Raw genomic sequence first — 27,334 nt, forward strand, 5'->3', positions numbered from 1 at the left:
TGTAATCTGAACAACTACTTTGAAAATAACAATATGTAATATATTAACTAGTGCTTATTACTTACTGTTTTGCTTTGAAATTCTGTATCATTTTTATTGTTTAAATAAACGAAGTAGTAAAAAAAAACTACTCTCATCTTTTCAGTTTCCCTAATTACTTCTTAGCTAGAGGTTTGGTTATTTTATTAGCTGTTTCAAAGAGATAGCTTGTGGTTTTGCTGATCATCTCTACTCTTCTACTCTTTATTTTTACTTTCACTTGCTTTTTTCATTTTTTTTATAAATTTCCTTTCACTTCCTTCAGGTTTCTTTCTTCTGCTCTTTTTCTGTCTTCCCAGCTTGCATGCACATGCATTTAATCTTTCTTCTTTTTTACAAATGTATTTAGAACCATGCATCTCTCTGTAAGTACCACTTTTCCTGCATCCCACACACTTTGATGGGTAATGTTTTTACTGTCATTTAGTTCTAAATATTTTGTCAGTTCTTTTGTGGTCTTCTCTTTAGCCTGAGTTGTTTAGAAAGGGCTCTTAAATTCTAATATGAAGCTTTAATATGAAATTTGTTTCCTTCAATACTACAATTGTAGACTTGTAAGTTAGTTGGCTTATAATCTATATGATACTATTTGAAATTTGTTGACTTAATGCATGGACCTTTTATTTACTTACTTTTAATATTGCATATGTGGGCTTTTTTTTTTTTTGCTGAGAGTAGGAATATATTACAAGATCAAATTTATTTGTTGTACTGTTCAAATCTTCTCTATCCTTGCAATTTTTAGACTGCCTGACCCATTATTTTCTGAAAGACGTTAAAATTTTCTACTGTATCAGGAGATTGGTCTACTCCCCCACCCCACCACTGCTGCCGCTGCTGCTGCTGTTCTGAATATTAAACCCAGAGCACCACAAATGCTAGGCAAGTATTCCATCACTGGACCTCACCCCTGGGTCTTTTCTGTGTTTCATTTTGAGACAGAGTCTCGCTGAACTGCCCGGGCTATCTCGTAATCCTCCTGCCTCACACCGGCTAGGACTGTAGCTGGGATGACAGGTGTGTACCACCATGCCCAGTAGCTTCTCCCTCTATCTATGTCAGTTTTTGCTTTTCAAATTTAAGGTTGTGTTTCTACATGCCTGTCTGTGACTGTCAGGCCTCGGTGGACTGTCCTCTCTATCATCGAGGCTGAGGCTTTTGAGAGGGCTCAACAAAAGACATCTTTCTCTAGCAAGATCCAAACTAAACCATAACAAAGACTAAGGCAGCGGGAGTCAAAACGACCCTTCATTACTGATAAAGACTACATGAGAACACATCAGTTATTACAAATATGAAATAAGTCTTCCTCACTAAACTCCAGAATTTGAAATGTTACCCACCCAGTCACAGGCAGTGAAAGTCTTAGGCAGGTGCAAGACTATGCCTGCGGGGGCGAGCCAGGAGAAAGGTCCATGAGAAACAGGAGGACAGAATGTGGCTACATAGCACCTTCCCAAGTTAGGAGGGAGTGCTTCCTTTATCCCAAAAGCTTTTTTTCCTAGACTCCTACTTTGTTTAATTTTGCCTTCAGCATGGATCTCATAAGCAGAATATAGGTGCACTTTTAATTTAATTTGATAGTTTGACTTTTAGTAGGCTAATCTATAACTATTGCAACTACTAACATGCTTGAAATTATTTCTAATCTATCATTTTATATTTTACATTTTATATTCTCTGTGCGTTTTTCCCCCTTTTTTCCCTCCCCATCCCCTTTCCTGCCTTCAGCTGAATAAAGTTGTGGGGTTTTGGGATTATCTGTGTGTTTGTTTTTTGAAGAGGGTCTTGCTCTATAGTTCAGGGAGGCCTTGAACTCACTAAGTAGCCCAGGCTGGCCTCAAACTCATGGTGATCCTCCTGCCTCTGCCTTCCACGTACTAGGATTATAGGCGTGCCCCACCATATCCATCTAACTTTTTTAGGTATTTCTGGTTTTGTTTTATTATTCTCTTTTTATCTCTCTCCTAGTTTGGGAGCTACAGATTATATTTCTGAATCTTCCAATATACGTATATATATTTTTTTCAACAAACCTTAAAATCGTTCTCTCTGTCCTGGGGTGGGAAGATAAAACAATTAAGTATTGTTTACTTACTGAATTCTTCCCTTCTACTGTCCTTGCTACTTTTGTTTATAATTTTATTTCAGGCCTTCTTTAAAACATGCCAAAAGTTACTTATTTTTCTAGTCACTATATATTACTGTATTTCATCTATCTATGTATTATTGTATTTATCTCTCTCTTGCCACTCTTTAACCCCATCTTTTCCTGTGGATTCTCTTTTTTCCCTTTATAGTTCTTCCAGGGAAAGTGAAAGGGTGGCACATTCTCTTTATGTTTGAAAACAGGGTCTTTGCTGATAGTTTTCCCAGGTAACAAATCTTAGGAGTGTTTTCTTCTCCTTCTCCTTCTCCTTCTTTCTTCTTCTTCTTTCCTTTCTTTCTTTTTTGCCTGCTTTCAAAGTTTAAAGACCCCGCTGTCCCACTGACTCCTACCCTATTACAACATGGGTGCGTGTGCTCTCAGGCTTGTCACTGTCTCAGAGCTGGTCGGTCCTTTTCCTGGAGTAGCTTACTATGCTTTTAAATTTTGAGTTTTGATGCTCCACTACGACCTGTCTAGAAGTAGTGTTTTGTTTTGAAATTGGGTTCAACAGCAAGTTGTGTACCTTACTCATTTCTAAATTATTCTCAGCTATTTCCTCTGGGTATTTGTTCTCTAATCTCTCTCTCCTCCTCTTCTGGAACTCTAAGACAAATGCTGAGACTTCCCAGTCTATTATCCATGTATCTTATCTTCCTTTTCATACACTTAATCTCTTTATCTGTGTGTGTTCCGGATGAATTCCTTGGGACTGTCTTCTGATTTACAAATTCACTCTTTGCACAGACTAGACTTTACCCTACGTGTCACTTCAACCACTATTTTTTATTTCTAATAATTCTAATTGTTTGCCTTAAATATTCATGTGGTTTTGATTCACATCTCAGTATTACAATCTATCTCCCATTTCTTAAATGCTGCTCATTCTGAGTCTCCTTAGGATTTGAAGTATATTTAAGTCATTTTGAAAGCATAATATCATCAGCAGTTAATCTAACTCATTTGCTGACATTTGGGCTGTCTTTCTTAAGTCAGTATTCCCCAGGTGTTTGGAATATTCCACCCACTGTTCTCTATTCTCAGCAAGAGCCACTCTGGTTCCACTCTCCTGATCTGCACAGCTCTGGAGGTGCCATTCACTAAAGCATTTAGCTTCTGGTGGCCTGGATCGGCCCCTGCTCATCACAGCACCTCTAAGCCATTTTCCTCATTCTATCTGCTATCCTGCAGATCTGATCACAACTCTACTACAGACCTGCACACAGCTCCAATGCTCGTTCCACACTCAGCCTGTTTTGAACTTGTTTCCGTTTCCCCTCCCCAACAATGTTTTGTATTGCTCTCCCCAGCCTATGACGATCCACATCCACAAGATGGTAGATCTAACAAAAGGAATAGGAATATTCCTAAAGCATCCAGGCATGGTGCTGTACACCTGTAGTCTCAGCACGCAGGAGGCTGAGGTAGAAAGATCATTGCAAGTTTGAGACCTGTCTGGGCTACAAAGTGAGCTCAAGGCCAGCCTGAACTGCATAACAAGACCCTGTCTCAAAAAGATCAAAAACAAGTTATTAAATCTACTTGTTACCTATGAGATTTTTTTAAAACAGAAATTTCAAATAACAACCTAATTTAAAAAAGGAGCAAAGCTTATCAACAGACAGTTCACAACAAATCAATACAAGTGGTACTTAAATACATGAAGAAATGTATCCACACAGTGCATAGATTCTGTCTGGCAACTCTCATGGCACACACAAAGATTATAATGCTCTTCTCAGATTTTAGGCTGGAGATCTGGTTGTTACACCTTAGGGACATCAAGCAAATAACCCAGAAGTCTGTAGGAAGAAACTGGGACAACAGTTATGCCAACAAGTGAGTTTCTTCTCTAGATGAGTTCTTCTTTGTTTTTGGCAAAGTTGCTAAGCCGAAGAGCTATCTGTGATGTCTGGTTTCCAATCAGGCCTGGCAATCATTTCAAGCACACGATGTGACTAGCCAGCTTCCTAGCTGGTATATGGCCCGCCTCTCTCTGCCCCCTACCCACTGGCTTTCTTCGAAGCAGAGCCACATTTTAACCTGCCTTTGGGGTCCCCAAGATGCTTATTTCAAGGCTGTTGACTCAAAACAACAAAAGCAATTCTATATGAAAAGATCTGACCGTGCAGGGCTCCCTCTCACTCCTAAAGTGTGTGAGATCCTTCTGGAACCTCCAATTTCCCACTTCCCATTACTCTAATTTCTAAGGGAAAGGAACTGAAGTTCAGCACAGTTTCACCTGCATTTGGGTCCTAACTGTTTCATAGAGTACATGTTTAAAAAGCCACCAAAGTGTGTGTGTCATTTTCTCTCGCTTTCAATCTTCAGGCAGCATTTTAGTAGAACAGCATTAGGGAAGGAGCACAGACCCCTGCATTCACCTGTCACCCTGGTGCTCCCATGCAATCTTGGTCTCATTTTTATTAAGAAAGGAAGCGATTCTCTGCACAAGGGTCATCTAACCAGAACTCCTATTCAGAGACAAGATTCGGGCATTAACTCCTCAGACAACTGTCTCTAGTTATTTACTTGACTCTTCCATGCCTCGCAAATGCTGTCCACCTGGGTGAACCTCTCTAAAGACAGCTGCTTCCTTCTAGGTAAGCAGCCAACCACAGCAGGATGTGGCTGAGGGGCTGTTCAAACCACACTCCTCCTCCTACTCCTCCTACTACTCACAAAGCAAGGTTACACATTCTTATTCCTTCCCACAGTTATTAATTTCCACAAATATGGACTGGGATCTTGACAGGTTGACAGCAGGACCAGCCAGCCCTTAGCTTTCCTGCCTTCTTGCCCCCAACACCCCTCGGCAGGGACAGGAATAGACTCCTTTGGGATTCCATAGCACCCTGATCAGAAAACCAGTAATGTTCGTGATGAATATTACAATTCTGTTTGTCTCTCTTGCTAACTGTACTATAAGCCTTTAGGGAACAGGAACTGGACCTTGATCATTACTGTACCTCCGGACCCCCAATTCCTGAAACCAAGGAAGTTTTACAGAGTGTGTTAACTGAACCAAAGAGAATCAGTACCAGTTTCTGACCTTAAAGAGCTCATACTCCAGAGTGCAATGTCCTGGCTTCTGCCTCAAACAAGGGCTTCTGTGGTGAACAATGCTCCCACTTCAGGAACCCGTAATGCACAATGAACACCTTGGGGCTCACCACAGGAACCCTCCCCAGAACATGGACCTGTTGTCTCAGCTTGAGCCACCCCCGTTCTACCTTTCCATCACAGTCCCTCATAACAAAAAGAGGCAGGTAGGGGTCTGTTCTAGGTGACACTGAGAATCACACGTGGGTTTTCAAGCCTGGCAACTTTACCTGCAGCTCCAGGATTCCAGCAGGCTGGCCCCTCCAACTCAGCCAGACCAGACCAGTCAGACAGGGCATTTCTGGCCCTCCCCATGAAGTCCCACCTGGAAACGGCATGGCTTGGACCAGTGCAGCAGTCCCACCTGAGAATGATCCGCAGGTACTCAATCCCCTCCACTTCCTCGCACTTGATGGACAGGATCAAGTTTCCCAGGCTGCTGCCAGTACAGTAAAAATTTAGATGATCCTAGAAATAGAAATCAGATATGAATTGAGCCTCAAGGAATGTTCCCCCAAAGCACCACTTAACCAAGAGGGAGAAGCCCCACAGAAATGAGGGGCAAAGGATGTTACTGCTGCAGCAGCTATTTGATGATGATGATGATGATGATGATGATGATGATGATGATGATGATGACAATGTCAAGACATGTCAGGTACTGTGCTGTGGGCTTAATCCATTATCTTCTCTAATCCTAACCAAGACTACGTGGAATCAGAGTGGGGCCCTGGAATCCGCATGTTAGATTCCATGTAGTTCAGTGGTTTGGGTTGCAGCCTCCATGATACGAGACTATAAAAAGCACAAAGCTGACTTAGGCTAAAAGTTTTCAGAATCTGCCCTGAAGACCTGGGGGGATCCTAGCAATTCTGAAGAAGAGATCATAAGAGGCGTGATCAAAAACACAGTGAATGTAGTTTTTTTTGTCATTTGTGTGTTTTACAATAAAAGACACATTGCCATTCATCCCTCTCAGGATACTCCCTCTCCCTACGAATATACTCTTCCTATCATTTTTCCACTTCCTGAAGTAGTTCTGGAACTCGTCTTGTGTAAGTGCCTTTAGTTGTGCTCTTCGGGCTGCCTCCATGTCCTGAGTCAATTCACAATTTTCACTTTCACAGTCATTTTGAGTTTGGGGAAGAGCCCGAAGTTGCATGGTGCCACACCTGGTGAATAAGATGGATGAGGACTCATGGTCTATTTTTACAAATCTGTCTTTCCATCAGATGGCACAAGATAGCAGCATGCGCTGTATTTTAGATCACACCTTGTGCACATATTCAAGAAAAAGAACTTCCAGAACTGCTTTAGAAAGTTGTGAGGACAATGGAATTACTGTGCTCAAAGAGAAGGAAAGTATTTTGAGAAGTATTAATGGCAATGTGAGCCAGGCATGGTGGTGCACACCTGTAGTTCCAGCACTCCAGAGGCAGAGGCAGGAAAGTCACTGTGAGTTTGAGGCCAGTTTGGGCTACATAGTGAGAACCTGTCCTTAAAAAAAAAAAAAATAATGAATTATTTTAGAATTCAGCGGGCATTTTGACCACACCTCATATTTAAAGAAATGTAAACTTGTCTCTTTGAAGCAATCAGAGGCTCCAGTCCATGTGCTACTCAGGTGATCTATCTGGTGAGATCACGAGACACGGTTAGCCAATATACAGATTGAAATAGAGGTTTCCAAAGTATAAGGATATATTTTTCTTTAACAGTTAAAAGTTCACTCCAACCTCCTTCACTGCCAAACGCTCCCCTCCTGTCATCTTCCACAGCACCTGCTGGAGAGGTCCCCACAAGGGCCCTTCTCAGGGGCTCTATACTGCCTCTGCCCAGCCCCAGTACACTGCCAGTCCAACTTCTCCAAGTAAGAGGGGCAGGCAGCAAGGAAGTGGACAGCCCTGAGAAGGCAGAAATAACAGAGGGGGCACCATGGACAAGATCCCCTGGGACACTTCCCCTCCAGTGGCTCTTTTCTCCCTAGGGCCCTGGGCCTCACCTTCCCCAGGAAGTGTCTGCGGTAGGCTCTGGCCTCACCCTTGCACTCAAGCTTGTAGCCAAATGTGTTGGGGCTGAGCCCGTCCTCTTCCTCCTCCTCACAGATGCTGCTGCCCAGTGAGGTCGGTGTGCCCACGTTCTCTGGGTCCTCAATCCAGTAGCCACCAAACTGGGGAAGGATGATCAGAGGGTATGGGCCCCCCTTCTCCACAACCTGGAAGTATAGGAGGGGTCTTATGTTGCAGCTGCCTTGGGACCATAGGAAATAGAGGGAACTAGTGGTGTATCCACCCCTACTTTGCTCCTAGGAGAGGAGCCTGGTATCTGAGATCAAAGGTGGTGATGCGAATTTCTAATTTGAACCCTCCTCCCCGAACCTCCAGCTTCACTGGCTGACCCTGGGGCCCAGGGCTGCAAGGCCTGGATGGGCACCGCCAATTCAAACATAGACAATCTCAGGTCACGAAAGCCAAGATGGAAAGAGGCCTCAGGCCTGAGTCCCATGCCCAAGATTCTCCTCCATGCAGATCTGAGGAAAAACCATCATCTCCCCAGGGATGGGACACAGATCAGGCTGCAGTGCAGCAGAGGGCTCCTACCTCATCAATGCTCGGGTACGGAATATAGTCATCCTGTAAGACAAAGCAGACAGCACCACCATTAACCTCAGGGGTCCCATAAAGCCAGATTACTATCTCCAAGTCCCTCTTCTGGATCTGGGGAGGAATGTGTTTGGGGACCTGTATAAGCCTGTACAAAGACTTTGGGGGAGGCATACGAGCTTGAAGAACAGCCTAGAATTGTTCCAGGCTCTGACATGTGAGCTATACTGAGCTCCTCTCCAAACTGACAGAACTTGACTGCAAACCCAGGAGACGCAACCTATGAGGGTCCTGACCTTGTCTCCCCATGGTGAGACCAGCCTGTGCACTAGGGTGCTAAACAGGAAGCTGTAGTCTCACTCAGCAGCCCTCTCCAAGTAACTGAGCTACCCTCCAAGTGATAAGCTACACTCTGGGGCCCTGGAAATGGAACTTGGAGGTGAGCACTGATGGCATCTGGCAGCCCTGAGCCCAGCAGGTGCAGGTACAGAACGGAGTGGGGAGGAGCCGGCCAAGTCACCATCCTTGGGTCTCCCCAAAGACCTCCACCCCAGTCTACTCTGAAGCTACTCAAAGGTGCTGAGCCAGGGCCCACTTGCCATCCACCAGGCACAAGTCTAATGAGGGCACAGTCCTTGGGCTGAAGTTAGGCAGATGAGGCAGATGAGGCAGATGAGCCCAGCATGTTCACTGCTTCTTCCCCAACTCCTCCCATCCAGGTACCCTCCCCAGGTCCACCTGGTCACACCTCAGCCACCCAGCCCACCTTGTTCTTCTGGGGTCCTGGCCTCTGCTCTTCAAGCTTGATCCCCTGTGGAAACAAGATAAGAGGATCCATGGAAGCAAAGGTCTCAAAAGAGTGGGCCCCTAGTGGAGACCCTGAGCACCCGGCCCCTCTGGAGTTAGTGATGAGCCCAGCATGACAACTGGCAGATGCCAGGCCTTCACACTTCCCATGCCCTGTTGCTGCCAATCCTCACAGCAGCCCCAAATGAGGCATCAAGAAAGCTGGGTTAAGAACATAGACCAAGTTATTAACCTGAACTGTGCACTAGAACCACAGGAAAAGATCATCTCCTTTCTGAGATTACTAAACATGTAGGAAATCACTAAGTCTGGGGAGTATGAAGAAAGCATAGAATAGGAACCAAGAGATGAAAGGAGAGGTTCCTGCTAGGCATGGTGGCAAATGCATGTAATCCCAGGACTTGGGAAGCTGAGGCAGAAAGATCATTGCAAGTTTGAGAGCAGCCTGGGCTACATAGTGAATTCAAGGCTGGTCTGAATTACATGGCAAGACTCTGGTTCAAAGAGAGAGGGTAGGGGAGACTGAGACTCCTTACAAACAAAAACCAGAGGTTTGGTCTTCCTGTGAACCAGGGTCCACCTGGGGAACAGGAAGAGACTCAGCAAGAAGATGAACCACACCTTCCCATCAGCTAGCAGCCAGCCAAAACGTGGGCTGGGAAATCAGAAGAGCCCATAAACAACGGCTGATTCATGAGACTCAAGCAGAGATGACAGCAACTGAGGTGAAAGGAATAGCTTGACACTTGTATTGTTTGACCCACTTTGCAGGTCTGGGCATCTATTTGGAAGGTGGCCGTGTGCATTGTGGCAACTCTGGGGGATTCCCTTGTCTTGTTTTTGAAATCCCATGTTTTGTTCTGATGTACTATTTTATTTATTCCTTATCTGGTAACCTGAGCAACTATTTTGAAGATAACAATATGTAGTATAACAACCAATGTTAAATTTCTATCATCTTGTTTCCAAAACCTATAGCAGCTATTGTTGTTGTTGTTGTTGTTTTGCAGGTTTATTTGCTTCTTGATTTTTTTGTTTTTTCTTTTTTCTCGTTAAAATCAACAAGAACGGAAAGGCAGGAAAATGGTGCAGTGGCTGGCAACAACAACTCGGCCTCTCCAAGATTTGGAATCCAGACACTGGAAAATAATAACTTGGGGAAGAAAAAGAGAGTCAATTCCTGGGAATCAGGAAGGCTCTGACAGGAAAATTGAAGCACACAGAGGAACTGAGGAGACAGAACACAATGTGGAGATGAGAAGGGACCATCTCGCTTTCTCCCCAGCTTCCAGCGCACAGTTCTGGCAGGAGAGAGACCAAATCTACAGAGACAAAATGAAATCCGGGACTCCAGAAGGCTTCAGGAAGAGATGCGGTGGTGAAACACACTGGTGGGGGTTGGAAGCTGCAGGTAGAGCATGGGACTCTGCTCCCATGTGAGCCCTTTGACAGGCAACAGCTGATAAGCGAGCCCAACACAAGTTCCCACCATATCTCTGGAGAAAGTGCTTGGTTGGTCACCACTCCAGGGAAGGGTTGACTCTCTGAACCTACAGTTCAGAGTGGTAATGGGACACCTTCTTTAGGGCTCCCAGTGTGACATTCTCAGTGACTAAAAGAGTCACCAGAGACAGCCGTGGTCAGGGAGCAATGGCCACACAGGAAAAAACACTCTAAGGGGTTTGAGCTGGAGGACTCAGGCCTGCACTGACATTCAGAGACCAGACTCAGTTTGAGTCACTCTCAATTTGAAAGTCACGGCACTGGTTCCCTCATCCCTAATCATGCAACCTGCTGGTACCTGCACCAGCGTGGAGCTGGATTCTCACTGCCTCCCTTATCTACCAGGGCGAACAGAAACACAGCTTGTTTGGACACTGCCCCAGAACTGTAGATCCTGGAAGAAAATCACATGTTCAAAATCACAGTGAAATTTGTTTCATTTTCAGGAAATGTGTACCTGGTTTCCTGGCATCTTTTTGTTTTATGTTGTTTTGGCTTCTTTTTTTTTTTCCTTTACTTTTTTCTTCTTTCCTTTTCTCCTTTCTTCTTCGTAAGTTTATTGGAACTTAGAGAATTTTCCTTTGTCCTTCTGCCTTGCTTTTTGTCTCTTTTTCTTGCTTTTTTCCCCTTATTTTTCTCTTTTCCCTTTTTTTCTCTCTTATTTTTGCCTGCCATATAATTTCTTTCTTTCTTTTTGTTTTATCATTTATTTCTCATCAGTTTTTTCTCTTCCCTATCTGTGGATATCCTTCTGCTCCATGATGCACTCCTTCTACTGCTTCTCTTTCCTCCTCCACATTATAACCACAAGCTTTATTAATCTTTGGGTAGCTATTTGGCTCTATGAAGTTGTGGCTGAATTCTGTTCCACCACTGGCGGAACAACCTAGTGGCTATGTTTGACATATGTTAACTGTAAATCAATCCCTGGGTTGTCATGAAGTTGAGGATTTCTTCTCTAGGGTAAAGGTTCATGTGCATGGGTGTTTTTTTTTTTTTAACTCTACCCTTATATTTTATTAAAAGGGCAAACACCATGAATTAACCCAGCTGCTTACTTGAGTTAAAAAAGTAATACAACTCCATATGAAAATAAGAAACTGTCAATAACATCTCAATGGTAATAATGCAATATTCAAGGCATGCAAGCATCGTAAGAGCAACAAACACTTGTACAAAACCACAAATATCCTAATACCTTTAAAAGCCACATTTTTCTTCAGAATCATTCATGAAAAAGGTTCTCAAGTCCGAATTAACAGCTCCATTAGTCAAGCATCAGGAAGCTGTATTACAGTTACTTCACGTACGAAGAGACATCTTTTCACCAGTCATTTTCCTTTAATGTCTGTGTTTGGAATTGTACAGGCTCTTGCTTGTCTACACTATCCCTCATCATTCTTCAGATCATGAAAACTGAATCTTCCGAACACTAGAAATCCATTGATAGGATGTTGTATAAACAGTAACATTTTGTAGTCACCCATCTGCAGTCAAACCAGTTGGTAACTGGTTAGTGAGGGCCTCTTCCATGTGCTCCTCACTGAGTCCATCCATTACTGGGCCACTCCTCCAATTTCCTTCTCTCTTTCACAGCCTCTCTAAACTTCAGAAGAAGGTACGACTTCAGGGGTTCCTCATAGCTGCTGAAGCTTAGGGTGGACATGGCAAAGAGAATGCATTATCCTTTGATTGTCTTTCACTTCTCCTGGTAGCACCCCTCACTGGCCTCAGCTGTTACAAAGCCTGTGAACTCACATATTCCTGAGCATAATTTTTGGTAATTTTTGCAATCTTTCTTATTTGAAGTATAGCATTTTTCATTACCTTACACACTTGCAAGTGGATATTTGGTTCTCTGAAACTTTCTTTGAACCATTTGTGTCTTTATGATCATCCATGCTTCCCTCAGTATTATCATGAGGCTATATCATATCATGACTTCTTCCAGTGTGTCCTGCAAGAATTTCTAGTTGAAAAGTAGACTGTTGTTATCCACTGTCATGAAATACTGTCAGAATTGTGCTGTCAGTGGTGCTCAGAAACAACTGTCTAAATCAGGTGTGTTGGCACACTCCTGTAATCCCGGCACACTCCTGTAATCCTAGCACTCAGGAGGCTGAGATAGGAAGATCGTTGCACATTCAAGACCAACCTGGGCTATTACGTGAACCCAAGGCCAGCCTGAACTGCATAGTGAGACCCTTTCTCAAAAAGACAAAAAAAAAAAAAAAAAAAAAAAGCCTAAAAAGGTGTTCGATTTTGGCCCATTGTCATCCTTCAGCAAAGCCCTATGTTGTCTCCCATCCCCAAAATGCAGCAAACAGCTATGAAAGAACCAGGCCAAAACAAAGCCCCTCTTCCAGCACTCAGCCTCCCTTCCCTCTGCGACACACCACTCTCTTGGCATGACACCCTCCCTCTGCAACAGCCTCCCTCTGTGCATACATGCAGCACAGCCCCACTCCGGCCCCACCCAACACAGTGCAGCTTCCCCATGTGGCTGGTTTCTACGGTGTGTTGATATCCAGTGTGTCTTGGATGATACTACTGTAGTTGATTTGCTTACTATTGCCAGGGTTGCATAATTGTTGCTATTTGTCTACAAGCCAACACTCAGATTGCCTTTGTGACATTAGCATAATAGAATACATGTCCAAAGAACTGAGTGTCAGGCTGGTTACACTGTATTGGCCCCTCCCAAATTAACCTTGGTGGTAAGATCTTGGGGCTGAGGCAAAGGACTATACTTAGCCATGACCAAAGTACGTCACTGAAAAGTGATTAAAGAGGTTTCTACAACAAAATCTTTATAGTATGAGTATCCACAAGCCTCATCAAAAAATAAAAATAAAACAAGCAAAAACCATGAGAACACAAGGCAACAAAATGCTTCTGAAACCCTCAAAGCTCCCAAGCCAACTGGGAGATACCAAAGGGAAGAACAGCTTATGCCACACACCAGAATTACTCAAAAGGAAAATAGAAGAAATTAGAAAACAGATCAAAGAGAAACAAGGGGATCACAGAAAATATAACTAGACAGATAAAGAAAGTAATAACCAAAATGACCCAGGGGCTTTCAGAAGACACTAATAAAAAGCTAGCTGAGCTAAACAAAATGATACAAAACATAAATGATCAGCTTGCCAAAGAATTAATCTAAGAAAAGGTTTCAATCAGAAGTCCAGGAGATTAAAAATTATATCGAAAGTACAAGCAACAGAACTGACAGATGGGAAGTCAAATTTTCAGAACTAGAAGACGTCAAAGACCAACTATTTAGAGACAAGAGAATATGGAAAATGGAATAGCTGCAGGATGACACAAAGAAGACTAAGAGCAACTAGAATAAGTGAAAACTCAGAAAACACAAATGGCATAAAAAACCTCTTCACAGAAATAAGGCAGAAAAAGTCCCAAATACAAAGAAATAGATACACATATCGGTAAAGTATACAGAACCCCAATAGCCACAACTGAAAGAATTTCTCCACATCACATGATATTTGAAGTACTAGAAGGCCATCACAGGGACAAAATCTTAAAAGCTGTTAGCGAAAGGCGACAAATCACATATAAAGGCAAATCCATTAAGATTACAAAATAGTTCTTTACAAAAATCTTTACAAAAAAGGCCAGGAGGGCTTGTAGTGAAATGGTCCAAGCCCTGAAAGATAACAACTTCTACCCCTGACTTCTGTGTCCTGCAAAACTCTCCTTCAATGTTGATGGTGAAATAAGGTATTCCTACTATAAGGAGCAACCCAAGAAGTTCACAACCACCAAACCAGCATTACAAAAAATTCTCAAGAATATCCTACAAAGAGACAAGCCAACACCACCAATAAGTCAAAAAGAGTGAATACACTTGGCAATATCAGCAACTAAACAAAAGTAAAAAATAAGGAAATCAGCAACAGGAAAATAAAAGAGTAACAAGAATGCGTCAATATCTCTCAGTAATAATTCTTTCTCAGTGTGAATGGTCTCAATTCCTCAATCAAAAGACATGGATTGGCAGAATGAACAAAGAAATAAAACCCAACAACATGCAATATACAAGAAACATGTTTCATTCAAAAAGAAATTCTCAGATTAAAAATAAGAGTATAGAAAACAATATTCCATGCAATGGGAACCTAGAAAAAAGCAGGAGTAGCTATCCTAATTTCAGACAAAGTAGATTTCAAGCCAAAATTGATCAGAAGAGACAAAGATCACTACACATTGGTTAAGGGAATTATTCAATAGGAAGATATATTAGTTATATACACACCAAGTGTCAGTGTGCCCAACTTCATAAAACAAACACTGATAGAAATGAAAAATCAGGTAAACACAAATATAACCGTAATGGGTACCCTCAATACCCCACTGTCACAAATGGAAATGTCAACCAGACAGAAAATAGCTTTGAACCAAACCTTCAAAGAAATGAATGTAATAGGTATCTACAGAGTGTTGAATCCGACCACAACAGATACACACTCTTTTCCACAGCATATGGAATGTTCTCAAAAGGGGACAAAATACTATCCTGTAAGGCATGCTTATGTAAATGAGAAAGAACTAAAATGATACCGTGGATATTATCAGATCATAGTGCAATGAAGCTACAAATCAATGACAAAAAAAACTACACAGAAATTATACCAACACACAGAAATCAAATAATATCTTCTTGAATAATCAATGGGTCACAGATGAAATTAAGGAAGAAATTAGACAGCTCCCATAATCAAAGGATGCCAGTAAAACTTACTAGACCCTATAGGACACAATGAAAGCAGTCCTAAGAGAAATGTTATAGCAGAGAATTCCCACATCAGAAAAACAAAGCAAGTTCAATAACCTAGTAATGTACTTCAAGGTCCTAGAAAAACAAATAAATAAAAAGTCCAAATCTAAAGCTAGCATGAGAAAAAATTATCAAGATCAGACCACTATTAATGAAACTGAGACTAAAAAAAATACAGAAAATCAACACCCCAAACTAAAAAAAATACAGAGAATCAATGGCACCAAACTAAAAAAAAATATAGAGAATCAATGCACCAAAGAGTTGATTGTTGAAATAGACAAACCTTTATCAAAATGAGGGGGAAAAAGACCCAAATTCATGGAATTAGAAATGCAAAAGGCAAAAATCACAATGGATTTTGCTGAAATTCAGAAGATCTTTGGTAACTACTCTGAGAACCTGTACTTTAATAATGAAACTGAAAAGGTGATTTAACAAAAAAAATCAACTAAGAAAAGCCCAGATCCTGATGAATTCTACAAGAATTTTAGGGACAATCTGACACTGACACTTCTCACACTACACTCTTCAATGAAATAGAAAGGGAAGTAGTACTTCCAAAGTAATTATCCAAAATCAGAGAAAGACTCAATCTATTTAGTGAACTCTTTAATGAACATAGATGCAAAAACCTCTGTAACAAAAATATCTTAACAAACACTTAGCAGAAATCTTCAATAAGATACTGGCAAACAAAATTCAGCAAATCATTACAAGGATCACATACCATGACCAAGTAGGATTTATTCCAAGGATTCAGGGATAATTTGACATATGCAAATCAATAAATGTAGTATACCACATAAATAGAAGCAAAGACAAAAAAAACAAATGATCATCTCAATAGATGCAGAAAAAGCATTTGACAAATTTCAACATACAGTGCAGAAAAAAAACTTCAAAAATATGTGTAGATCTTTATCTGACAAAAACCATCTATAACAAATCAATGGCCAACATCAGACTAAATGGAGCGAAGCTAAAAGCTTTCCTTCTACAATCAGGAACAAGACAAGGACATCCACTGTCAATATTCCTGTTAATATAATTCTCGAAACATTAGCCAGAGCAATCAGGCAAAAGAAAGAAATAAAAGACATATATAAAGACAACAAAGAAATTAAATAATCATTATTTGTAGATAACATGATCCTCTACCCAAAAAATGCCACCAAAGACTCCAAGAATAACTAAATTCAGCTATGTAGCAAGATATAAAACGAAGACATACACACATATTATTCCTGTACTCACCTAATGAACTTACTGAGAAAGAATTTAGGAAACCAGTATCATTAACAGCACCAAAAAGAAAACTACTTAAGAATTAGCCTAACCAAAGAAGTGAAAAACCTCCACAATGAAAATTACAATACTTTTTTAAATGAGATAAAAGAAGACACCAGAAAATAGGAAGATATCCCCTATTCCTGGATAGGCAGAACCAGTATAGTCAAGATGGCTATACTTTCAAAACTGTTATCCAGATTTAACCCATCCCAATCAAAGTAACAACAGCACTGCTCACAGAACTAGAGAAGGCAATTCTAAAATTCATATAGAATCAGAAGAGATCTAGCGCAGCAAAACAGCAAAAGCAATTCTGGACAACAAGGGCAAGGCAAAGGGCATCACAATTCCCCACTTTAAGCTATACTACAAAGCTACCATGATAAAAAAAAAAAGCAGCATAGTATTAGCAAAAAACAGACTTATGGACCAAGGGAACAGAATATACGATACAGAAACAATTTCAGGGACACTCAGCTGTCTTATTTTTGACAAAGGAGCCAAATACTTTTGCTGGAAGAAAGGTAGCTCTTTAATAAATGGTTCTGGGAAAACTGGCTATCCATATGCCAGACATTAAACCTGTACCTCTTACCATGCTCTGAACCAAAATTAAAATGGATCAAAGAAATATATAATAAAATGGAAACACTAAATCCACTGGAAACAAAACAGGTAAAACTCTTGAAGATATAGATATGACAAAGACTTTCTGAACAGAACCCTGGTTGTTCAATAAATAATATTAAAAATCAACAAATGAATCACATGAAACTAAAAAGCTTCTGCATAGCAAAAGAAACCACCAGAGTGAAGAGATAACTTAATAGAAAAGGAAAAACATTTTGCCAGCTACTCCTCAAAGGACTAATATCTGTAATATATAAAGAACTCAAAAAATTAGGTCCCCAAAGTTTAAAGATTCAATCAAAAATGGGAATCTGAAATGAACAGATGAAGAAGTACATATGGCCAATAAACATATGAGAAAATGTTTAGTATCAGTAGCCATTAGAAAAATGCAAATTAAAACAACACTCAGATTCCATCTCACTCCAGCAAGAATGGCCAGAATCAAGATACCAAACAATAACAAATGCTAAAGAGGCTGCAGGAAAAAAGGAACCCTTCTTCACTGTTGGTGACAGTGTAATTTGGTACAACCACTATGGAAATCATTATGGAGACAAAACCTAAAAACAGAAATTCCATTTGACCCAGCCTCCTAGTTATCTTCCCAAAAGAGTTCAAGACATCAAATTACAGTGATAAATGCACATCCATGTTTATAGCAGCCCAATTCATAACACCTAAATTTTGCAAGCAGCTTATATATTCTCCAACAGATGAATGGATAAAGAAAATGTGATATTTATACACAATGGAGTTTTACTGTGCCATCCAGAAAGGCAGACTTAAGTAACTTATAAGAAAGTAGGTATCCTTGAGAACAAAACGTTAAGTGAAACAAAACAATCACACAAGCTTAAATATCACATGTTTTCTCTTATATGAGAAACCCAATATGTAAATAAAGTACAAAATAAAAGAGAACAGGAAAAAAAAAGAGAAAATTACTGTAGTCCAGTATGGCCAGTGTATCTAAAAGTGAATCTTGATCAGACATAACCACCATCATGTTTTATATGGTTTTTGGCCCATCAGTCTGACTGTTAATCTGTGTTTCTGATCGTTAACTTGATAAAGATATAAAGTAAATAAACCTGATGCTGGCAAAAAGAAAAAAACCTTCAAAAATGGGGTGAAAGGAAGGGTGAAAAAAGAATTGGGAGGTACTATGTACATGTACCGACTCCCCACAATGAAAGTATGTACGGTAAGCCTGTACTAATAAAAATTAATTTTTAAATATTTTTATAAAAAGCATGGACCAAAGCCAATCACACAGATTCAGATCCCAGCACCTCCATGTAAGACTGTTGACCCTGGGCAAGTCACAGAAACCTCCCTGAGAGTCTGTGTTCTCACCTTCACCACCGTGGTAAAGGTTAAAGGTTAATAGTGGGTTAAGCCTGCAGAACACTGGTAAACCTAAGGGTTATCATCCCAGCTCTGAGGTGTTACCATCTTAGAGCTTAAACACATTCCTCGGGCCATGGGGCCAGCAGTGGGCATGGAAATGGAAACCCACGGCTGCTGGTGTCAGAGGCAGCACTCTGGCACTTGTGCATGCAATCCGAGTCCCTCCTAGATGGCAGCCCTGTGGGTAACAGGCAGGAGGTCTGGTCTGCCCCTCATTGAGCTACAGGCTTGCTATTCACAACCCATGGAGTCTCTGCTACAGCATTTATAAAATAAGGATCAGACCAGCACCCTCATCTCACAGATGCAAGAAGTACTTCAAGAATTAAGTGCAAGGACTAGGACTGGATTGAAGGGGTTCACCTGCATGATCTGGAAAATTCACATTCAGGAGCAGTGTTTTGTCCAGCAGTCCTATGACTGGGTTCTGACCTAACTGGACTGTGTGAGAGGGGAATACCTACTGCCCCAAAAGTGAGTAAATCAAGTGAGGCTATATGCTGCTGCAGCAAACTAGGAGAAACAGTTCCCCGCCAGAGACCGGAGACTCCAGAAACAGTCTTTGCCTGATCAGAACGTAAGGGACTGGAAACCTCCAAAGTGAGCTCTTTCTGTGGCCTCCTTTGAAGTTCACAGCACCTTTCACCAACCAGGAAACTGAGGCTACAGTGGAAGTTGTGTACCTAAGGTCACACAGTTACTGAGTGACAGGGCCTGGATTTGAAGCCGGGTCACCTTCCTGTCCAGTGAATAAATACACCCCACCGTCCCTAGACACCAGGGCTCCGGCCAACTGGACAGATGTAGATGCAGCTCCCTCAGACTCCTCTGGGCTGAGTCACCCTGCAGCATTGTTCAGGAGGGTGTGGGAGGGCCCTTCCCACCAGACAGGTGCTCTACACACACAGCCAGAAAACACCTGGGTGGCCCTGCAGACCCTGTTCGGGTTGGCAAACAGGGCGGGTGGGGATGGGAGAGTGATGTCAAGAGTATGTTTTGTTTGTCCTGCATTAGTCATCCCTGTCTGGGAACAGTCCCTGGAACAGGAAAGCAAATCACCTGGGCCCCTGGTCACTCCACTGATTCCCCTACAACACAGCTACTGCCCCAAGCTAGGGACCCTCACCCCTCTGCATATTACCCTTTCTAATACATAATATTACTATTTCCAAAGTATGTTCACCCAGCCTCTTGGTTTCACAGTGGTTGTGGCCTTCTTCAAATTCTTAGATTCTCATGTGGGAAAGGGGTCCTGGATTCTCATTTCAGCTCATTGCAATTAGACAGTGACCTAATGGCTCTGTGGCTCAGTTTCCACACCTGCAAGGTACAGCAAAGCAGAGTCCATGGCCAGGACAGACCTGGCCATACTGTGCAGCACTCCATCACCATCTGTTCACCAGTATAAGTTTTATATCAATGGAATTGCTAGAAAGTATGGGCTCTCCAAGGATGGCACCCAGTGGGCACCTGATGGTCTTACACACTGCAAGCTTAGCTTCCAGTCCCAACTGGGAGGAAGCAGCAAACTACCGTGGATATTAGACATCACGGAGATCCAGAGTGAGAATAAAAAGGTATGCTCTAGGGAAGCAAAGAGCTAAAAAGACAAGCCAGCAGCCTTGAAAACAGACCAGCGTGAGGCCAGTTAAGCAGGGTTGAACTGTGCTCTCACACAGAAAACCCTTTGCAGGGAGGCAAGAGACTCAGCTGGGGGTGAACAGGGATGATGCATCATGGGAGCAACCAGGAAGAAGGCAGGGCGAGCTGCCAATCTGCCCACCAGTTTGCCAGGCTGGTGGGGTCCTAGGCTTAAGAGAAAATCCTAGGTTTGCTCCAAGAAGTTGAGTGCTTAATTAAACCCTGTCTCCCACCACTCACACAGTGTGGATGCCAGTCCCTTTTACAACTTGGCTATAAGTTCCCTAAACACATATAAAATCAGTTTGCAATCCACACTGCTGGGCACACAGAAGAATCTTAACAATTCACTCTGGTGATGTCACAACTTTTAACATCTTTCCCTCCAACAGTCTCTCTCACCCTGCCTCACCCTAGGAGACCTGGCAAGTCCACCTGCAGCTCAGGGTAGCACAGGGTACTATTCCTGCCCCTCTTCCAGGAGCCTGCAGACTCTATTAAAGAATCTTTCCCCTCCACTTAGGGTAAAAAGTTCTATAACACAACGACTAGAGCCTCTGGCTTGGACACCTCTTACTAGCACAGACCCTTGAGGGCTTCATTTAATAGCTCAGGCTTCAGTTTCCTCACCTACGATCTGGAGACAGTGACATAGTACAATTGTATCTGAGCACCTGGTCAGGATGAAAGAACGCCTGTCAATCTCTGAGTTCAAGGAGTGTCTGAACTGCGTGTCAGGATCAGCTTCATTCCACTTTCCTTACTCCTGTCAATGAAACCTGGACCTGTACTAATTTTCAAAGGAACAGTTCTCACTGGTGAGCCCTGACCTCAGTTGCACTGGTTCTAGGATCCCCAACAATTCAAAATCCACAAATACTCAGGTCCCTTTTATAAAATGGTGTATTACACAGAACTTACACACATCCTCCTATATACTGTAATTTAAATAATCTCTAGATTGCTAGTGATACTGTTATGGATTAAAAACTGGTGATCATCTTAACACCAGCTGAATTAAATCAGCATGGTACTGATCTTAGACATTCCACCTGAGGAAAGTTGCCAGCATAAATAGAGCCTTGGAGAAGAAGAGCGAGGCATTGTGGGTTTTTCCAAGTGTTGCTGCTTTGAACTGTTGGCTCTCCTGGAGGAGCTCGTCATAAGCAGCTTCCCCAATGTGAGTTCGACCATCGTTATCAGAGGTACTCAGGACCTTGTTGCTGAGAATGGCGGTGGTTCACTTTGGGGGAGCTCAGTCCTTACATGGAGCATCACTTCCTGGCTCCGGAGGGGAAGACGTGTGCCATCTAATCTCCAGAACAAACTCGTCATGTTACTTTCTGGCACATACTCAACTGTTCCTGTCATCTGAGGAGCTGGGGATCTCCGTGTCGCTAAGGATGGCTGTGGTACTTTTCAGCGCAGCTCTGGTTCTTATTTTGAGTGTGACTCCTTGGCTCCAGTGTAGAACCCTCAAACTACCAGCACAGCTCCTTCACCCCACAGGCATAGACTCTCTAGCTTCCACCACTGACTTTAGGGCCTTCCCTGCGCGGATCTGTAAAACAGACTGGCGTGAGTCCTTCTCATGGGCTCTAGATCTCCAATTGGACTCATGGAAGGCACTGTCACAGGCTCTAGGTTTTCATCTGGACTCATGCAGGACACTGCTGTGGGATCCAGGCCCTTGGCTAAATAATCTATGTCTTTAGTGTTGTGGACAGATTTCCTGCACTTTCTGTGTTTAACTCTGGGTGACCATCATAAAATAATATTATAAATTCTGTGTCTTGATTCTAATTGTCCTCTGCACAACCCCTGACTACAACAGATACCTAATACAATGTAAATGTCATGTAAATATTTGTTATACTGTATTGTTTAGGAAAGCATGACAAGAAAAAAATCTGCACATGATCAATACAGACACTGCTGTTCCCCTGAATTGTTTTCACCATGACTAGTTTAACATGAAGATTTAAAACCTGAAGATATAGACTACGATTGTTAAGGACCTGTAAATCCACACTCGGCGAGGTGCCTACCTTATGTGTTTTCTCATTTCATCCTAACCACCATGGCAGTGCGTCCTCCATTCTTAGTTATTTATACAGGTCTGGAAACTTGGGCTTTATGCAGGTAAGGAAGTTGGGCTAGTAAGTGTCCGGCACAGGATTTGAACTTGGGTCCACTTCCCATACTGCAGATTTGCCTCCCTGACACAAGAGCACTCTCCTCAGATGGGACTTGCTTTTTTAAGCTTTGTTTCCGACCAGTTCCAGGAACAATGGCCCTTTTCATGCCCTCCCCATAGGGGTGGCATTTCTGGCATCCCGAGCCAGTCCTTGTCCACCTCCCTCTACCCTCCTCCCCACCTCCTAGTCAGAAGCTTCCAAAGTGTTCTATTTCACTCAACAGCAACACGGCCTCAGAGTTTCCAGGATGAAAGGCCTCTCCCTTCAAAGCACCTGCGGCGTTGAGCCCCCATATTGAGCTGGGATGCTTCCCCACTCTGGGGGTACTCACCTGCATTTTCTCCAGCATCTCGAAGAACTCCGCAGACTGAAAGACACAAAGGGGGAAGGGAGAGAAACTGTGTCAGCCAGGAAGTCAGAGAAAGCCTCCAGCTCACTGTCTGGAAGCACAGCCAGGGCCTTCCCCAGGGATGAAATTCATTTGGGTCAAGAGAGGAGATAATCTGATTCTGCCTTCACAGAGCTGGAGGGCCAGAACACCCCATACAACAGAAGAAAAATAACACAAGCCTGGGCTGGCAAGGGGCCCAGGGGAGGGCAGCCACTCAGTCTTGGCAAGTAGGGGCATAGGGACCCAAAGAAAAGCCAAGGTTCCCCAAAACACTTGCTGAGACTCAGTCTTCAGCAGGATTCAAGTCTGGGATGTTTTCAACCTAGCAGGAGGAACAAGATGTCCAACACAAGTAGTTTTCTAATATCTGTGGCAGCATAGACTTCACTTAGTAGGGGACAGAGAAAGCCAAAAAGCACTGAGCTACTCTAACTAGGGCAGCCAAGGGGCCTCAAGCTCCAGCCCTCACCCCCAGGCACCTGGATGGATTATTTTTAAAATCTCAAACTGCATCTGTCCAAACCTTAACCTACTTTGGTGCCTCCCTTGTAAACTCTAGCTAGAGGGGAAAAAGGAAGTACAGTGGACAGCTGAGGATCAGACAGCTCTGCCCAAACGAAGGAGAGACAGCGATCCCACAAAAGACTCCACTTCCCACTCCATGAATGTATGGGCTCGACAGACTGGACCAGAAATAGGCTGGGAGGGGAACATAGTTGACCAGGAGTAGGCTTGGGGCACCAGCATGCTTGACTAGAAGGAGCCAAGTCCTTAGACCCCAAACCTATCCTTCCCACTTGCTGTAGGTACCAAAGCACCAGCCACACTGAATAGTATTAGCAACTCCAGGATCCAGCCATAAAGAGTTTATACAAATCAGTAAAGATAAAAAGAGGACATGGAGATGAAAGAATCAACATTATAAATACACAGACCTCTGATCCAGCAATTACCCTTCAAGCACTCTGTACTCTAACACATTTACATACGTATACAATAGAATTAAAATGTTTACTGCTGCATTCCAGTACTTGTAATAATAAAAAATGGCAACAAATGCAAATCTATAGCAAATTGGTTAGAGTAAGCTACACTGACAGAATAAAATACAAGTACAGGCGCCTCATTTCTCTGAGCACCCTCCACTCCTGACTGTGTTCTGTATAACCCTTCTCTAAAACTCCTTCTTGTGTCTCTTTGAAAAAAAAATACAAATACTGTAACAACTATAGATCAATAAATTAGATGAAATGGACAAATTCCTAGAAAATTATAAGTTATCAAAACTGACTCAGAAAGAAGTAGAAAAATATAAAAAGTCATGTAAAAAATAAAAGAGATTGAATTAGTGCAAAAAACTACCCACAAAGAAAAGTTCAGATTCAGATGCTTTCAACTGTAAATTGTCCCTAAATATTTTTTTTATTGGTACCAGTGATGGAACTGCCCTAATATTTAAAAGCTAATTAATACTAAATAATCCCTCATACTCTCCATTAAGATAGTGGAAAGTCAACACACAGATTAGGAAAAACTGTTTTCAAACCATGTATCTGAAAAGACTTGTATCTGTAATATATCTAGAACTCTAATCACTCGATTTTTAAAAGAAAACAATATTAAAGTAGGCAACAATGTGAATAAACATTTCCCCCAAAGACGACATGCAAATGACAATAAACACAGGAAAATACACCCATAGCGTTAAACATCAGGAAATACAAAGCAAAGTAACAGTGAGATTCCACACATAGCACTAAGATGACTATAATCAAAACACAGAAAAGTTAGCATGACAAGATGTAGAGAAATTGAAACATTGGTACATTACTGGTAGTAATAAAAAAAAAAAACCCAGTCACAGTAGAAAATGATTTTGCAGTTTCTCAAAAAGTTAAAGAGTTAACACATGATACAGAAATTCTATCCCTATGTATCCAAAAGAACTAAAAACAGACACTGAATACTTATGGCTGAATGTTCATAGCAGCATCGCTTGTATTTGTCAAAGGTGAAAACAATGCAAATGCCCCTCGGCTACTGATTGGATAAAGGACATGCAGTATATCCATACAATGGAGTAATATTCAGCCATAAAAAGAAATGGAACGCTGATACATGTGACAACACGGATGAGCTGCAAAAACATACTAAGTGAAAGAAAGCAGGCAGCGACTAAACAAATATTAACAAAGAAGCATCAGAGTTGAACCAAACTTTTAAACAAAGCGACTTAATATATATAGAATACATTCTTTTCAGCAGCACATGGTACTTTCTCTGAAATAGATAATATGCTAGCTAATAAAGCTTGCTTAAGTTAAGTACAAAAGTGAAATTTTACCACGCATATTATCATATCACTGTGAACTGAAACTAGGAATCCATAGTAAAAGAAACCACAGAAACTATGCAAATACACATTTAAATAATCAATGTGACACAGATGAAATTAAGAAGTTAGTTCCTACCTGAACCTATATAACACAATGAAAGCAGTTCTACGTGGAAAGTTTATAGCTGTGAATGGCTACACTAGAAAAACAGAATAAACCCAATTAAATCACTTAATAATGCATCTCAAGGGCCTAGAAAAACAAGAACAATGCAAATTCAGGGTTAGTATAAGAAAGGAAGTTATAAAGATCACAGCAGAAGTCAATGAAATGGAGATCTGAAAAACAATAAAAGACTCAATGCATCAAAGACCTTGTTATTTGAAAGTATAAACAAATTAGACAAACCATTAGTGAATCTTACCAAAAAAAGGAAAATAAAACCACAAATCAAGGCATTAGAAACAAAAAGGGTGATAGTACAATAGACACATCAAAGTTCAGAAAATTATTAGCAACTATTTCATAAATCTATATGCAAAAATTTGGAAAACTCAAAAACATGAAGAGGTTCCTATATATATGTGAACTACCAAAACTGAACCAAGAAGACGTAAAAATCTTGAACAATCCAATAATAGGCAATGAAATTGAAGCAGTAATTTAAAAAAGATGACTACCAACTAAGAAAAGCTCTGGACTTGATAGATTCACTGCTGAATTCTGTAAGAATTTCAGGAAGATCTAACACCAATATTACTCAAACTCTGGAATAAAATGGAAAGGAAAAGAATATTTCCAAAGTCATTACTGGAAGTTAGCATTATCCTGATCTCCAAACCAGACAAGGGATGCAACCAACAAAGAGAACTACAGGTTAATTTCTCTAATAAACATAGATGCAAAAGTCCTTAACAAGGTACTGGCAAACAGAATGCAACAAATCACCAAAAACATCATACACCATGATGAACCAAGCTTCATCCCAGGGGTACAAGGACAGTTCAACATACACAAATAAATGCAATTCATCACATAAACAGAAGCAAAGACAAAAATCATATGATCATCTCAAAGATGCAGTTAGATTTTTGACAAAATCCAACACCCATTTATAATTTTAAAAAAAAACTGAAGAAAATAGGTTCAGAAGGACCTTACCTCAAATCTGATAAAAGCCACTTATGGCAAAGCAACAATCTATTTCATATAAAATGGGGGAAAACTGAAAGCTTTCTTTCGAAAATCAAGAACAATGCAAAAATGTTCACTGTTACCACTTTTGTTCAACATAGCCCTCAAAACATTAGCCACAGCAATCAGACAAGAAAAAATAAAAGGGATATGTATAGAAAGGATAAAGCACCAGTATTGTCATTTGCAGATGACACAATCCTCTATTTACAAGACCCCAAAAAAACTCTACCAAAAGACTCCTAGACTTAAACAAATTCAGCAATGTACCAGGATACAAAATTAACACATAAAAATCCCACAGTGTTCCCATACATTAATAATGAACTCACTGAGAAAGAAATTAGGAAAACAAAACGATTCAAAGCAGTATCAAGAAAATTAAGTACTTAGGAATTAACCTAACCGAGGAAGAAAAAGCCCTCTACAATGAAAAATACATCACTCCAAAAAAGAAAGTTGAAGAGGACATCAGAAAATGGAATGGCATCCCCTGTTCCTCAACGGGCCAAACAGATATAATCAAATGGCTATACTTCCAAAACTGATGTACAGATTCAATACAAGTCCAATTAACGTACCAACAGCATTTCTCACAGATCTAAAGAAGGTAAGTCTATAATTCATATGGAACCTTAGGGGACTTTGAAAACAAAAGCAACTCTGAGTAATAAAATCAAAAAGAGAGACATCAAAATCCCAGATTTGAAGTTATACTACAAAACTACTGTGATTAAAACAGCATGTTTCTGGCCAAAAAAAAAAAAAAAGAAAAGAAAAGAAAAGAAAAAATGAAACGCGTGTGGATCAATGGAACATGATAAAGAAAGCAGAAATAATTCCAGGTACATTCAGCTATCTGATCTTTGACAAATGGCCCAAAAACATTCCTCTTTAATAAGGAAAACTAGATATTCATGCAGAAGTTTGAGTCTAGATCCATGTATCTCATCACATACTAAACTAAAATCAAAATGGATCCAAATGTAAATGTGAAAACAAAAACAATTACTGAATAACAAAACAGGTAAAATTGTTGAAGACACAGGTGTATGTCATAAGAAATAATAACAACAACAATCAACAAATGGAGCCATATCAAATTAAAAACCTTCTTCACAGCAAAGGAAACAACCAACAGCAAAAAGACATTCTACATAATGGGTATAAAAACTTCCAACTATTCTTCAGACACAGGACTAACATGTACAATATATAAAGATCTCAAAAAATTAGA

The 27,334-nt window shown here is 41.2% G+C and overlaps 1 protein-coding gene and 1 pseudogene across 9 annotated transcripts in view; both read right to left on the minus strand.

The window, feature by feature from the left end:
• Window positions 1-27,334, minus strand: part of Rap1gap2 (RAP1 GTPase activating protein 2) — a 270,988-nt gene that overhangs the window by 47,931 nt on the left and 195,723 nt on the right. For all 9 annotated transcript variants that reach the window (XM_063251041.1, XM_063251049.1, XM_063251045.1 and 6 more), the window contains 5 exons: window positions 22,508-22,543; window positions 8,657-8,701; window positions 7,888-7,920; window positions 7,290-7,502; window positions 5,652-5,755 (listed from right to left, as the gene is read on the minus strand). In XM_063251041.1, the coding sequence (XP_063107111.1) occupies window positions 5,652-5,755; window positions 7,290-7,502; window positions 7,888-7,920; window positions 8,657-8,701; window positions 22,508-22,543 (431 nt within the window). The remainder of the gene's footprint in view (window positions 1-5,651; window positions 5,756-7,289; window positions 7,503-7,887; window positions 7,921-8,656; window positions 8,702-22,507; window positions 22,544-27,334) is intronic.
• Window positions 8,710-22,492, minus strand: LOC134476497 (nuclear transcription factor Y subunit beta-like; annotated as a pseudogene).

The sequence above is a fragment of the Cavia porcellus genome, unplaced genomic scaffold (assembly GCF_034190915.1).
Source record: "Cavia porcellus strain 051 isolate PalLab524CR breed Dunkin Hartley unplaced genomic scaffold, mCavPor4.1 scaffold_6, whole genome shotgun sequence".
In the NCBI taxonomy this organism is placed as follows: domain Eukaryota; kingdom Metazoa; phylum Chordata; class Mammalia; order Rodentia; family Caviidae; genus Cavia; species Cavia porcellus.